This window comes from Eleutherodactylus coqui, chromosome 6, assembly GCF_035609145.1.
Source record: "Eleutherodactylus coqui strain aEleCoq1 chromosome 6, aEleCoq1.hap1, whole genome shotgun sequence".
Lineage (NCBI taxonomy): Eukaryota > Metazoa > Chordata > Amphibia > Anura > Eleutherodactylidae > Eleutherodactylus > Eleutherodactylus coqui.
The window spans coordinates 126,781,158-126,796,865 of NC_089842.1; the positions used below are offsets into that span (position 1 = coordinate 126,781,158).

Genomic DNA, 15,708 nt, shown 5'->3' on the forward strand with positions numbered 1-15,708 from the left:
TTTAAACCCCGCGGCGGTTTTGAAGCGGCCCGGCCGCTCGCTTTTCCACTGTGGCTGGCGCTCCCATAGAGGAGAGCGCGGGAAAAAAAGAAATAAACATGCTGCAGTCATCAAATCCGCGCTGCACGTCGGCTTCTGCCGGCTTAGCAGTAGCGGATTTGCCGTCCCGTGTGGACGAGATTTCTGAGAAATCTTGTCCACATGGCTGGCTAATCCTGGGATTAGCGGCGGCAAAATGCTGCACGGAATTTCCATGGAAATCCACCCCGTGTGAACCCAGCCTCAAGCGTTCCTCATAGGACATGCTTTCAGGCCAATTACTATCCTGGTAACTCTTCTCTGAACTTGCTCCAGTTTGCCTATGTCTTTTTTAAATTGGGGTGCCCGGAACTGAACACAGTATTCCATATGAGGTCTGACTAAGGAAGAGTAGAGGGGGATAATTACCTCACGGGATCTAGACTCTATGCTTCTCTCAATACATCCAAGAATTGTTTGCCTTTTTTGCTACTGCATCACACTGTTGACTCATGTTCAGTCTATGATCTATTAGTATACCCAAGCCTTTTTCACATGTATTGCTGCTCAGCCCAATTCCTCCCATTCTGTGTTTTTTTTTCTTGTCTAGATGTAGGACTTTGCATTTCTCCCTGTTAAATACCATTCTGTTACATGCCGCCCACTGTTCAAGCTTGTCTAGATCTTTTTGAATCCCCTCTCTCTCTTCTCTAGTATTAGCCATGTTTTGTGTCATTGGCAAATTTGACCAGATTCCCCTCAATTCCCTCATCTAGATCATTTATAAAAATGTCAAACAAACTGGGTCCAGGACAGAGCCTTCTGGTACCCCACTCGAGACATTCTTCCAATTGGATGTGTAGTCATTTATGACCACTCTTTGGAGTACAATCACTCAGCCAGTTGTGAATTCATCTAACAATTGCCTTGTCAATTTCAAATTTTTTCATTTTTTTCTCAATAAGGATGGCATGAGATACTTTGTCAAATGCTTTGCTGGTCAAAATATAGTATATCTACCACATTTCCATGATCAACCTAGTCCGTGATTCTGTTATAGCAGGAAATTATATTTGACTGGCATGACTTGTTTGTTACAAAACCCATGCTGGCTCTGGTTAATTACTCCATTGTCATCCAAGTACTTGTATACATGCTGTTTAATAATTTGTTTAAAGATCTTTCCTGGTATAGAAGTCAGGCTTGCAGGCTTGTAGTCTTCTGGGGCCACCTTCTTCCCTTTTTTTGAAGATAGGGACATTTGCCCTTCTCCAATCTTCTGGGACTTCTCCTGTTCTCCAGGAATTTTCAAAGATCACGGCGAGTGGTTCTGCAATTACTTCTGCTGCTTCCTTCAGTATCCTAAGATATAATTCATCTCAACCTGGAGACTTGTATTCATTTAGGTTAGCTAAGTGTTCCTTGCCATATCTCTGCTTATCCAAGAGGGAAAGAAAGAGAAAAATATTCCCTGCACTCAGAGACTATAGGATAAAGACTAGAGATGAGCGAGCACCAAAATGCTCGGGTGCTCGTTACTCGGGACGAAATTTTCGCGATGCTCGAGGGTTCGTTTCGAGTAACGAACCCCATTGAAGTCAATGGGCGACCCGAGCATTTTTGCATATCGCCGATGCTCGTTAAGGTTTTCATTTGTGAAAATCGGGGCAATTCAAGAAAATGATGGGAACGACACAGCAACGGATAGGGCAAGCGAGGGGCTACATGTTGGGCTGCATCTCAAGTTCCCAGGTCCCACTATTAAGCCACAATAGCGGCAAGAGTGGGCGGCCCCCCCCCCCCCCGCACTGTCAGCATAAAGATCGTTCTCCTCTGCCATAGCTGTAACAGCTGTGGCAGAGAAGAACGATGTTAGCCCATTGAATTCAATGGAGCCGGCAATACAGCAGGTTCCACTGAAAGCAATGGGCTGCCGGCGTGCGCGGGAGGAATTGTCGGGAAGGGCTTAAATATAGAAGCCCTTCCCTGCAATTCATCCAGAAATGTGTAAAAATAAAAATATATACCGTATATACCGGCGTATAAGACAACCCCCCAACTGTCACCTTATACGCCGGGAATACAGCGGAGCAAAGAATAAAAATCATTACTCACTTCCCCCGGCGTTCTGCGGCGCTGCTGCAGGCTGTCGCTCCCTCCTGGTCCCCGGCAGAGCATTGCTTTCTGGACGCAGGGCTTGAAATCCCCGCCTCCAGAAAACACACGTGCCTTCAGCCAATCACAGCCATTCAATGACATCATTGTCATTGGCTGTGATTGGCTGAAGGCACGTGTGTTTTCTGGAGGCGGGGATTTCAAGCCCTGCGTCCAGAAAGCAATGCTCTGCCGGGGACCAGGAGGGAGCGACAGCCTGCAGCAGCGCCGCAGAACGCCGGGGGAAGTGAGTAATGATTTTTATTCTTTGCTCCGCTGTATTCCCGGCGTATAAGGTGACAGTTGGGGGGTCGTCTTATACGCCCCGTCGCCTTATACGCCGGTATATACGGTATATATTTTTATTGTAACACATTTCTGGATGAATTGCAGGGAAGGGCTTATATATTTAAGCCCTTCCCGACAATTCATCCCGCGATCGCCGGCAGCCCATTGCTTTCAGTGGAACCTGCTGTATTGCCGGCTCCATTGAATTCAATGGGCAAACATCGTTCTTCTCTGCCACAGCTGTTACAGCTGTGGCAGAGAAGAATGATTTGTCTTCTATATATTCTCAATGGGGTCGGCGCTGCTGCCGCCGGCCCCATTGAGCGCATATAGAGAAGAGAACAGGAATCGCAGATCGCACATAGGTGCGATCTGCGATTTCTATGGCCTAAGAAGGACCGTTGGGGTTCTTGAAGCCTAAAATCACTCCTAACGCTCTCCCTATAGCAGCTCCGGCATCAACAGCACTTTCCCTGAACTATGTCAGAATGCATCTGTGGCGAGCCGCGGGCGGGCAGATTTTAATACTCGAGTGACACCTAATCTCGCCAGCCACTCACTGCAGGGGGGTGGCATAGGGCTTGAACGTCGCAGGGGGAAGTTGTAATGCCTTCCCTGTCTTTCTATTGGCCAGAAAAGCGCGCAAATTTCTCAGGGAAGAAAATGAAAGTGACTCGAACATCGCGTGGTACTCGTCTTGAGTAACGAGCATCTCGAACACCCTAATACTCGAATGAGTATCAAGCTCGGACGAGTATGCTCGCTCATCTCTAATAAAGACCAAATGGTCCCGTAGTTATATAAACCTTGCTTTATTTTGCTTTGTCACTAAGGCAGAGGGATGAAGAGGAGAGATTCAAAATTATTTTACAATGTTGACCCTTTTAAAATGTAACTTTTATTGATATCTTTAAAAATAAAGACGGCCTCCAACGACAAGTAGGACAAACAACATCTACAACAAAGACACAGAACGTGGGACCAAGAATGGTCAAACAAAGATGCTGGGAAGATATTAAAACAAGTAGCCACCATTTTTACACCCATTATCAAGCCAATCCTGGACAGCTAACAGAGTTGAATAACTCAGGATAGTGTTTAGTGTCTTAATTGTGTGTAATGGGAGGAAGTAACTGTTTCTAATAGTATGAATCTAGTCGCAAGTAGACATAGTACACACGTTTTGAAACCTACGTTTTGACCGCCCCAAATTGATTATGGACGGAAGAGCATGACGAAAAGTGGTATTTAAGGTAGGGTTGGTCTGGATAAAATGGTGGGGATTACCAACACCAAACTTGAACCGAACCACCCAGGTATCTAATAATACCTAACCGTGGTGGCTAGACTTGAAGTCCCCAAAAAGACCACTACCAAATTGTTATATTGATGCGAAAGGTAGTGGTGCTAAATATATTTAAATGGTATCACTCAAAAGAGGAATATTTTATTTTAGGTTTTCAAGATGATAGAGATAAAATTGTTTAGATAATGACTGGTCCCATTATTTTGCTCTTCGGTAATGCAACACATTTCAGCATTCTTTAAACGCCTTTTTCAAGCATTAAAAAAGTATCACATACGATATACATTTATACCTACACAAACAAATACAGTTCAGCAGTCTGTAGTAGACGCCGGTGTGGTGAGCCTGACGTCACCTAGAAGGGGAGGATCCTCACCCTGGGTCAGCAGTGATGGGTGGGCGCGACTATGCCAATAGGTTTTTACAACTGCAGCTCATCTGGAACCCCTGGATTTGGGACAAGGATCTTTGTGATACGCAGACCTGGACACTGGGTGCCGGTGAATTCCCAGGGACGGATGGGAAATCCACCATGCACCAGTTGAGTGTACTTCTTTTGTGCACCTATATATATTGCTTATGTGGAACAAGGTGCTGGTACATGTCTATTTTCTCTCTATATCGCTGATTATAGATAACCTGCATATTTTTATTTCCTTAATAGCATATGGCAGATCAGTTGATGTTACATTTACTTTCTGAGAGAAAACAGATACAAAATAGGAATTTAAAAGTTCAGCCTTCTCGACATCATTTTTCAGCAAGTCACCATTTACATCCTGTAAACATTCTATAGCATCTTTGACTATTCTTTTGCTTTTGGCATACCCCCAAAATCCTTTTTTATTGCTTTTGGCCTCTCTTGAAAGCTTCAATTCATTATCAGTTCTAGCTTTCCTGACACTTGCTGTACAGTTTCTGCATACTGCATTATATTCTTCTTTAGATATTCCCCCCCTCTTTCCACTTTTAAAACATTAAACATTTTTTTCTTCCTTTTCAGCATTTATGTAATTTCTGTGTTCCTCCATCCCGGTCTCTTTAAATGCTTTCCATTCTTCCTTTTTTTAGGGATTGTTAACAAATGTGCTTTGAGAATCTAATTTCGCAATATTTCCCAACCTTCTTGGACATTTCTGTCCTTAAGAACATCCAGCCATTGGATCCTTCATATCCTCTTTCTGAGTTCATTAAAATCTGCCTTTCTGAAATCCAACCTTGAAGTCAGAGTCCTCTCAGGTCTTCCTCCCCTTGTTATCCAAAATTCAAGGATAGCATGATCCCTGCCTCCCAAGGTCCCAGCCACCATTTCCTCCCTGTTGGTTAAGACCCATTTAAACTAGATGAATGTTGGGCAAATGATGCCCAACACTCGTCCCCACACATACTCGCCCTCGTGCTGCTGCACAGGAGCTAGTATCGCTGGCTCACAGCGGGAAGGCTAGAGATTTCTCTCCTCGCACTCCCCGGCCCTCTCCATTGACTTAACATAGCAGACGTTCAGTACTGAACAACTATTTACACTGAGCGATCAGCTCATCATCCATTGTTTATGCAGCATAAATGATGGACAATGAGCTGATTGCTCAGTGTAAATAGCAGCCGTTCAGTACTGAACAGCCGCTATGTTAAGTCAATGGAGAGGGGTGGGGGAGCGTGAGGAGAGAAATCTCCAGCAGCCTCCCCATCCCCCTGCTGGCCACTCTGTGAGCGAGCCAGCGCTATTAGGTCCCGTGCAACAGCACGGGAGCCAGGAGACACAGGGATGAGTGTCAGGCATCGTTTGCCCGACATTCATCACGTCTAAATTGACCTTAAGAATTAGGTCCAAGATAGCAGATCCCCCTTGTTTTCTCTTCTACCTTTCAGAAGATAAAGTTGTCAGCAAGAGCGGATAAGAATTTGTGGGACGCATCAGTTTTGCCTGAGAGAGATTCCCAACATATGTCTGGATAGTTAAAATCTCCTGTGATCACTATGTCATACTTTTTTGAGAACTTAGCCGTCACATTGGCTATCACATAATCCCTAGAGTATTTACATAAATGGATCAAAAACTGCACTTTACTGCTATATGTGGATCTAGCCTGACAAGAAGACACCTAATCCATGGTTGGGTTAATTCATGCTTGGCAGCTATGTCCCCAAGGAATTGTAATAGAATGCCTACCAAGATGCCCTGCTGGTAAATATGTCCTGCAGAAGCCTCATTCCATGTAAATGCAAAGCATGAGTAGTCCAGTACATCCTTATTGAAATGTTGCTTCAGGGACCCAGGACAGGAATATATAGGCTTTTATTTTTAACACAAGCAACTAACAGTAAGATAAAAATCATAAAATTTATCTTGGAAAATCCGATTAAGGTAACATCCATCTTGAAGTTTGGAAACAAAGAAAGAAGAGGGTTCTGCTGATAAAGCAATGGCCGACAACCAGGACTCCTGCTTGGGCATCAGTGTGGCTGCTGTGTAGTGATAATTAGGAATTAGTTCTGCCAGAGAAAGCAGAAAGTATCCAGATTTACTGCACCAAGGCGGAGGCTCCCCCTCTTGTCACCAGCAATGTCTTATCACTCGCTATACTGTAACATTCACAGGTAATTGTGTTAATTGCTTTATCTTACAGCTCTATTTTTACATATACCCTTAAACTGCCAGGCGTTGGATGAAATGTGTCCAGAAAAAGAGAAAGTCGCATATTTCATTATCTATGTTCTGGGCATAAGACACAGGGTTCATCCATAATAAGGCTCATTGTCAACCGAAAGCAGTGCTGCTGTTTACAGAAACCTACTTATTGCCAGCTATAATAGCGGAGGTTAGAATAAATTTTTTTTCATTCCATAATAGATCTAGGGAAAGGAGATCTACGTTTTTGATATAGAGCTCCAAATGATCTGCTTCTCATCACTCAATAGGTTTACATGACAAACATTTTGGCTGCAGACAGCACTAAAGGGACCTTTATTACTGAATTTAATAGGAACTGTATACATCCCTATGCAGTGAGCTCCCCCTAGTGGTGGTTAGAGACGTACAGAATTTTATCATGCAGCTCTAGGTCTGTGTGAAGGAAAGCAACGGATTGAAAGCCCACTAACAAAAAGCTAGAGTTCTAACCCTTAAAGATGTAAAATGAAATGAATAAGCACAGATCAGAGTGCCCATTTACTTTAAATGTGGTTCAGATTCTAAAAATTGGTCATACATATTCTTCTTCTTTTCGACGGAGCAATAAATCGTTCACATGAATAACGACAGAGTTTGCTTGTTTGCTCGTGCAGCCTGTTTATACAGGCAGACAAATGGTTTGCAATTTCGTTCGGGATCGCATTCGCAAAGCATTCAGTCATTTACATGCACTGTACCACTGAATGTGAACGACTAAATGATCGCGGTTCGCATGTAACAAAGTGTAATTATTTTTAGGCCTGCATAAAATAAACAATGAACGAGAAGCAAACAAATTCTCATTTGTCGTTCATTGATTTATAGACACGATGACAGATAGCTCCTACTTACTGCCGTAAAATAAGTCTCAATGTCTAAATCCTCTTTTATCTCTACTTTATCATGGTTAATTACATTCATTTGATACCAAACATAAGAGAAGAACAGTAACAAAGGAGATTCCGCTGTGTAATCATAGATCAAAAAGGTACAGACTGAAGATATACCCCCACTCCTTTCTCCAATGGATAACCCAATACCCTCAGTAATAATGCCATTTCATGCATAGCAATTACATTAGAAAATACTCAGGGATAAAGAGAGGCTGAGCCAGAATATCTAAACCTGTCATGTGATATTATTGTCTGAGTATCTAAGCCAATCATGTGTGATACTGTCTGCTGAGTCCTGTATCTAATGCCATCATGTGTATTATTGCCTTGTGAGCCCTACATCTATACCATGCTGTGTATCAAACGCCATCATGTGCAATACGGTCTACTGAGTCTAAGCATAATGTGTGATATTGTCTGGTGAGCTATGTATCTAATGCAATCATGCGTGATACTGTCTGTTGAGCTGCTGTATCTAATCTTACCATGTGTAATACAGTTTGCTGAGCCATGTGTCTATTTCTAACATCTGTATTAGAGTCTGGTGAGCCGTGTATCTATGCTATGTATGACCGCTGTATCCAAGCATAAAATGTAACACTGTCTGGTGAGTTACATATGTAACGCAATCATGTGTGATACTGTGTCAGTAAAGCCATTGTATCTAATCCTATCCTGTGCAGTACTGTAGGGAATCACGCAGCCATTCTACCTGGTATACTGTTCTTGGAGATTGTCTTAAGGTGCTTGTAGATGGAATTATTGTTCAAAAAAATCGTTCAAACGAGCGAAACCAAACGATGATTGTTCAGTCTAAATGCATGCCAACTACCGAATGACGAACGATAATAGTTTGCTTAATGCAGACATAAAAACCATTGTTGGCTCGTTCACTTATCGATCGGTTTAAACAACAGTCGTTCATTCCTTCTCATTGACCTATACAGCGAATGTGAAAGACTGAATGATTGATTGAACGAGCCAATGATGTATCTGCACAAGTGAACGAGCTAGCAGCGACTCGTTCAAACGATAATTGGCTCGTCTAAAAGGGCCTTTAGGGTAGCTTTACACGGGCAGATAGTTGCTGAGCAATTACTCAAAAGAGCAATTACTGGCAATTGTCGTCCCATGTAAACACAAGACCCAATAGGGCGAGTGACTGAGAAATGCTCACTTGTCAGAGTCGCTTGGTTTTCAGTTACCCTAAACACCAAGCACTATTGGCCCCATGTAAACAGGCAGTTGTTTATCCATGAACGACTGCCCGTTTACTTGATTAGAGATGGGTGGCCAGAAGATCTGTCCAGTGCACCACACCGCCATTATAAAGCTGTATGTCTGCACTCAAAATAATGGACACTGCTGTAAATTCCATTGAAGAAATTACATTTTATTTCTTTATTTTCTAAAGTTGTGAGTGAAAACATAACAAAAATTGCTACATGATGGATCTGAAACATCTAAGTAAAGCTCCAGGGTCCAGCATTGGTCCTGCCATCTCTGCATGGTTTGGGGATGGGAATGGGATCCTACGACGGACACCAGATATTCCCGTGTGAGTCCGGAGCGTTGACATAGGGAATGTTCCAGACCCAGGGTCTATCTGCAAGACAACAAAGGAGAGGTGAAAGGATGGGGGGGCTGCAGCTGCCTGGATTGCTGGGGGGCTGGTTGCCTGGCGATCGCACATTAATGAAGCTAGAAGAGGCTCAGATAACGAGAGGGGGTGGATGCAAAAATCAAGATAATTTTATAAATAAAGCTCCAGCATCAGGAGCGCTTCTCAAACAGAAGACTAGAAAACAAGGACAGAAGTACAATATAACCCGCTGGTAACATGATGGAAGCTTTGTGCCAAATCATTGGGGAGCGGGTATGTGACTGTACAAGACACACAACACTCAGGGTTTTCGTTCTTTAAATGGAAGTTTGTGCCCCTTGTTTTGAAGTGGAAATAATCAGTGATTTCTCTGTACGAGGATGGATTCTCAGTGAATATTATTATATGCTGCACTATGTTTAATGACAGCATTTTATCTGACCAAAAAGGAAAATAAATTCCCAATCATGGGTTCATCTTACCATCTACAGGTCACTTTCCTCCTATGTTCTTTCACATTTCCACTTGCTGTTCATGCAGCTCATCCTGAGCTTCCTGATCCATGAATACAATGCCAAAGTTATAGTAGAGACTGACACAATCTGAACACAAGGGGGTGCCAATATTAAAGTGCATAGTTATATGGCAAATAAACCTGCATTTTGCATGCGGTTTGCATTGGTGTCAGTCTTTACTGTGCTTCTGCCACTCTGTTCATGAACCAGGAGGCCAGGAAGGATACAGGTAGAGCTTGATCTCTGACCGGGAAGTGTTACAGTGCATGGAATTATGTGAGGACACAGAAAGTTACATGACTCTACTGAATTAAATAAATCCTGTGATATCAGCAGTAACCGTGTTGCATTTATTGGTGACCTTAGGCACATACTGTAGTTATACAACCACTAAAGAAGTTCTATCATTAGCTGACGCAGTGTAACATCATACACATTGTGTATTCACAGTGTTAATGCAGCACGATTCTCCACCGTACCATGTGTTTTTTTTCCATAATTACATTTCTTACTTAAAACCTGTCAAACTGATGAATCAAGGAGAGATCAAGACCTGGTTTCAGGCCATAAACACGGATTTTTTTCCCCATTTGGTTTCAAATTATTCTCCCTTGACTGGTGAGCAGGAAAACTAACCCAGTGACTACCAGTTAATGTCTTTCCAGGAAGCAGCACTCTTGGAGTGATCTCAGTTGTGAAGCACCCACACCCTACTTTATGCTCCATTTTTTTATCCTTATTTTAGAGCAGAGGTAAAAGCGGGTTAACACCAGGCCAACCGAACTGCAATTTACAGACTATAGACGTTCACATTTTTTGTCATTGGATATTAATATTTACTGTTATGGTCATCCCTCCCTGGTATTTATCCAAGTGCTATTAATCACAATGTCTGTGCCTTCTTGTCCTGCTTCTGGTATTTATCTAGTGCAAATTAAAGTTCACCACGTCTGTACTCTCCCATGTGATTATGTGTTTTAATATAAATAAGTCTTAAAATCTGTTCCATTATGCCTGAGGAAGAATCCTGAGTAGGTTTGAAACCTCGCAACACCATCATGTATTTTTGTTAGCCAATAAAAAGGTATCATATCTACAAGATTACTTGGTTTCTCTTACTAAAAACAACCACAATATCATTCAAATCAGGATTATAAATATATGATAACAAACTTTACAAAACTGGCCTATGGGGTGTTTGGAAACAAAATTAGTACAACTATTGAGGCAACTTAAATTATATAAAAATAAACATCAATTTGTGGTATTAGCATGTTATTCACAGAGTATCAAATCTGTACATCCAATACATTCCTTTCACATGTAAATTTTTCACATTTTTTAATGACTCATACCATGACAAAGACCCATCTATTCTGCATTCAACTCCAATAGACAAAATCCCACAGGATGAATTGAAAGATTAACGGTGAAAGAATTGTACTGGATACACAGACTTGATACCCCGATTCCTAAAGGTCTCAATAAAATGATGGAACATGTAAACTGGGCCTAAGGCCAAATGCCCATGGACAGATAATCGTTGCAGAATTCGCGGTCAGACACCCGCCGCAAATTCTGCAGCAATGTCCGTCCATGGACATGGAATGTTAAACGATTATCCCATGGCCATGAGCGGAAAAATCGCAGCATGTTCTATTTTGTGTGGAAAATCACACGGTTAGTTTCTTTTGCAGTTAGTCAACGGAAGCAGTCCGTCCCGCAGGGCTTCTGCGGCGAGTACTGCAGAAGTATCGCGGGAATCCGTGTCACAGCCCAGCGCTGGTGCATCATGCGCTGCACTGTGCGCATGCACGCTGGCTGAGATGCTCGCGGCTGATCCAGACCGGTGAGTATAGGGTCTATGGGGGTCGCTGGGTCTGATTCCGCTGCGATATTTCGCAGTCGGAATCCCACCCGGCCGTGGGCATGAGGCCTTAAACTAATGCTACAAATAAATAATTATTTCTTGTCTATAATTTAAGTTGTCTCTATAGTTCTATTCATTTTGTTTTCAAACACTCCATAGGCTCTCAGGCGTTTCATGAAGTTTTTCTTACAACACTGTTCAGCATATTTAGAATCAGGTTTTTAATTATATTATTCCACTTCCTTAATTTTAATCATGATGGTTCACTATGGCATTTTATAAGTGTAACATCTTATTGCTAATTGTGATTGTTCTCAGTGAGAGAAGCCAAGTAATCTTGTAGATATGATACCTTTTAATGGCTAACAAACATACATGATGTTATAGCGAGCTTTTGGGTGGTTATTATTGACCCTTCATCAAGCTTGTGAAACTAGTTTGGATGGAGCACATATATAATATGCAAATGCAGAGATGACACCCCTATTGATCTAAATAAATGTTCACACTTGTTAGGGGTGTCCTCTCTGCATTTGTGTTATACTTGTGCCCCATCCAAACCAGTTTCATTAGCCCACTGAAGGGTCGATATTCGATAACAACCACCCGAAAGCTTGCTAACATCATGTATTTTTGTTAGCCATTAAAAGGTATCATTTCTACAAGATCACTTGGTTTCTCTCACCAAGAACAATCACATTTTGCTCTACTGGCTAACACGTTACCAAACCTTTTTAACACTATTGCTCAGTGTGACATTGTTATTTTAATACATTTTTTTATTATAGTTTACTTTTATATATTACCGTATATACTCGAGTATTAGCCGACCCGAGTATAAGCCGAGTCAATAGGTTTTACCACAAAAAAACTGGTAAAATTTATTGACTCGAGTATAAGCCTAGCTATACTCAAATATATACTAGGTAAAGAAAAAATGCAATACTCACCTCCCAGCCTGCGTCTGTGTCCCTGGCGCGATGGTCTCCTCAGCGGTGCGGCAAGCTGCTTGAGAATTCTCCGCGCTGTCATCTCCCTTCTCGGCTTTGAATTCCCCTGCCGTCAGCACTGTGTAAGTAAGCGCTGTGGTTGGATCGAGTGCCAGCCAATCATAGCTGGCGCTTGATTAACCAATCACAGCCATTCAGTGATGTTATCCACTGAATGGCTGTGAATGATCGAGCGCCGGCTGTGATTGGCTGGTGCTCGATCCAATCACAGTGCTTACCTACACAGCGCTGATGGTGGGGGAATTCAAAGCCGAGCAGGGAGATGACAGTGGGGAGAATTCTCAAGCAGCTTGCTGCACCGCCGGGAAGACCATCGCGTCGGGGACACAGACGCAGGCTGGGTGGTGAGTATTGCAGGTTTTTTGCAGTTGTTTTTTTTTACCTCACTCGAGTATAAGCCGAGGGGGGCTTTTTCAGCATTAAAAAAATGTGCTGAAAAACTAGGCTTATACTCGAGTATTTATGGTATATATATATTTGTATACATTTTTATATATAACTATATACATATACAAGTGCCATTCCAGTCTTGGTCCACAATGAACATATTTAGACAATGATCATTCTTCTCTGGAGCGTTCAATGTTGTAAATTGAATTGTTTCTCATTGCCAACTAGGGCCACGATTGGTTTTCAATTAAACTCACTTCCAGCAAGTGGAATGCATGAGTCGATCCAGCAGCGTGTTGAACACATGCCACTTCTGTTTTTGTTACTTCTTGTTTCCGGGACGCAGACAGTTCTGGACCATCCAGTGTCACACATGATACAACAGACAGCAATAAAGGAATGTATATAACCTGTACTATAATGTCGTTGCATCCAGGCTTGAGAAAAGAGAATATTGTTAAGACCCCTGAAACACATTGTGGCCACCAATAAACATGTCTATGGATTTTGGAGACGTATACACCGCTACTTGGACCTTAATTACTGTTTATTAATGCTGTATGGGGCTAGATTACAGGTTCCACTAGCCTCCAGTTGAAATAAGTAGCTTTTTATTTATGTTGCAGTAATCCATCGTAACCTATAAATCAAACTCCTGAGAACTAGCATATTTTCTTCTCTATTGCTATTCAATGTGTCAATTCTGTACTGAAGCTGGTCAAATATGTAATAACTAAGTGGTGAATGCTACATGTGTCACTAAAACAGTGGATTCCGAGAGATGGACAAAAGCTGTCCAACTAACTTTTAACATCCCTCATGACATGCATGCTATGCTCATTACAAATGTGGTATTTTAAAGGTAATTAAGAAGAAGCCACCCTAGACTAGCGCTTATGGGGTGCATCCAAATGGGGCGGTTTGGACGTGAAAAAAAACACTTAAAAATTCGCATTGGAAGAGAAACTTCTGTTTTGCAGCAATCGAACTGCCCTGTGTGAATGCACCCCACCTCATGGGCATTAGAAAAGATATAGTACAGATTCAGGGTAGACACCAATATTAATCTAATATGGTCTATACGATTTAATTCTCACACAGCTGCAAGGCTTGTTACAGAGAGTGCTGGGATATTGAACGTTGCAGTTGTGTGAGCAGAAAATACCATGATACGGTTATAGTTTATAGATATAGAGCTAATGAATGGGAACATTTTTGCTTACAAGAGATTTGGGGGTCACATAAACATTGACTACTTAAAGGGTCAATTCTGTATGAACACACAACATCTGTTTGACATACAGAGACACAAAATACAGTTTAATCGAGCAATTCCTATTATGGGTGATTAAACTTAAAGGGGTTGTTCCGCGCCGAAACGGTTTTTTTTAAAATTCAATAGGCCCCCCGTTCGGCGCGAGACAAACCCAAGGGATGGGTTAAAAAAAAAAAGGTTTAGTACTTACCCGAATCCCTGCGCTGCGGTGACTTCTTACTTACCTTACCAAGATGGCCACCGGGATCTTCACCCACGATGCACCGCGGGTCTTCTCCCATGGTGCACCGTGGGCTCTGTGCGGTCCATTGCCGATTCCAGCCTCCTGATTGGCTGGAATCGGCACATGTGACAGGGCGGAGCTACGAGGACCAGCTCTCCGGCACGAGCGGCCCCATTCACCAGGGAGAAGACCGGACTGCGCAAGCGCGTCTAATCGGGCGATTAGATGCTGAAATTAGACGGCACCATGGCGACGAGGACGCTAGCAACGGAACAGGTAAGTGAATAACTTCTGTATGGCTCATATTTAATGCACAATGTACATTACAAAGTGCATTAATATGGCCATACAGAAGTGTATAACCCCACTTGCTGCCGCGGGACAACCCCTTTAACAAAAGTTTCTAAAATAACACTTTTCCCTCAAAAATATTTAATAACTTCACTTCTTTTTAATCTTTTTTCCTCTGGCAAGTACAAACTGATGGGAATCTTATTTTCACCGACAGAGGAGAAGGGGCTGTAATGCATTGTGTGACAAAATCACAGAGAGGAGTCATAATGAATTCTCAATGAGAATGCAGCCAATTTCCTTCAGACTCGCTCAAAATTGATGTTGGGCGTAATGTGCTTTCATAATGTTGCTGCTTTTAGAGAATGTATTGCGCTGCCCCCACATGGCGAGGTTGTACAGACCCCAGGCTGAGAGACGAGCTGCTCTGAGCCAAATTTATCTAGTCTATAATTAAAATAAAACACAAAAACACAATCTCCAATTCCAACCTCCAGCACGGAGGATACCCAAGATTAACCCCTTCACTTGTGGTCTATAGCACTGGCAGCTCTGGGCAACTCACCTGCAGTGAGTTTATTTTCGTCCTCGCCTTCCAAGAGCGCTAACCTTTTTATTGCCCCGTAGACATAGCTGCAGGAGGCATGTTTGTTGCAGAACAAGTTTTATTTTTAAAATGTACTATGTAAAGTAAAAATGTTCAAGTGAGTGAAATGAAAAAAAAACTACAGCCGTGCCATTTCTTTGGGGCTTCGTTTTTACAGCGTTCACAGTGCCGTAAACTTGACATGTCAGCTTTATTCTCTACGGCAATACCAAATTTATACAGCTTTTTTGCATTTTGCCACTTTTGAAAAGTGAAGAAACTTTTTTAAACTTTACGAGACCCACAGCTCCTCTATCTTTTAAACTATGTTTGTTTGTGAGGGCGCCGTTTTTGTGGGGAGAGCTGTAGCTTTTATTATCATTTTGGGGTATATACATCTCTCTGATCATTTTGTATTCAATAAATTGGGGAGCAGGGGGTAACCAATAAGAACACAATTGTGGATCTATGTACTTTTTATGGTGTTCACTATGCAGGAATAATAATTTTAATATTTCAGATTTTTACTAACACGTCAGATCTGTAGGATTTTTTCATTGTTCAGACTTTTTTTATGGAATTTTTTTTTTTAACTTTTAATTTTTCTACTGTTT

At 42.1% G+C, this 15,708-nt stretch overlaps 1 protein-coding gene across 1 annotated transcript in view; it reads right to left on the reverse strand.

Annotated features, from left to right (window-relative positions):
• Window positions 1-8,707: 8,707 nt before the first annotated feature.
• The window catches only part of TDP1 (tyrosyl-DNA phosphodiesterase 1), an 84,743-nt gene continuing 77,742 nt past the window's right edge, over window positions 8,708-15,708 (reverse strand). The window contains exon 16 of the mRNA XM_066607570.1: window positions 8,708-8,936. Within this exon, the coding sequence (XP_066463667.1) occupies window positions 8,863-8,936 (74 nt within the window). The 3' untranslated portion in view covers window positions 8,708-8,862. The remainder of the gene's footprint in view (window positions 8,937-15,708) is intronic.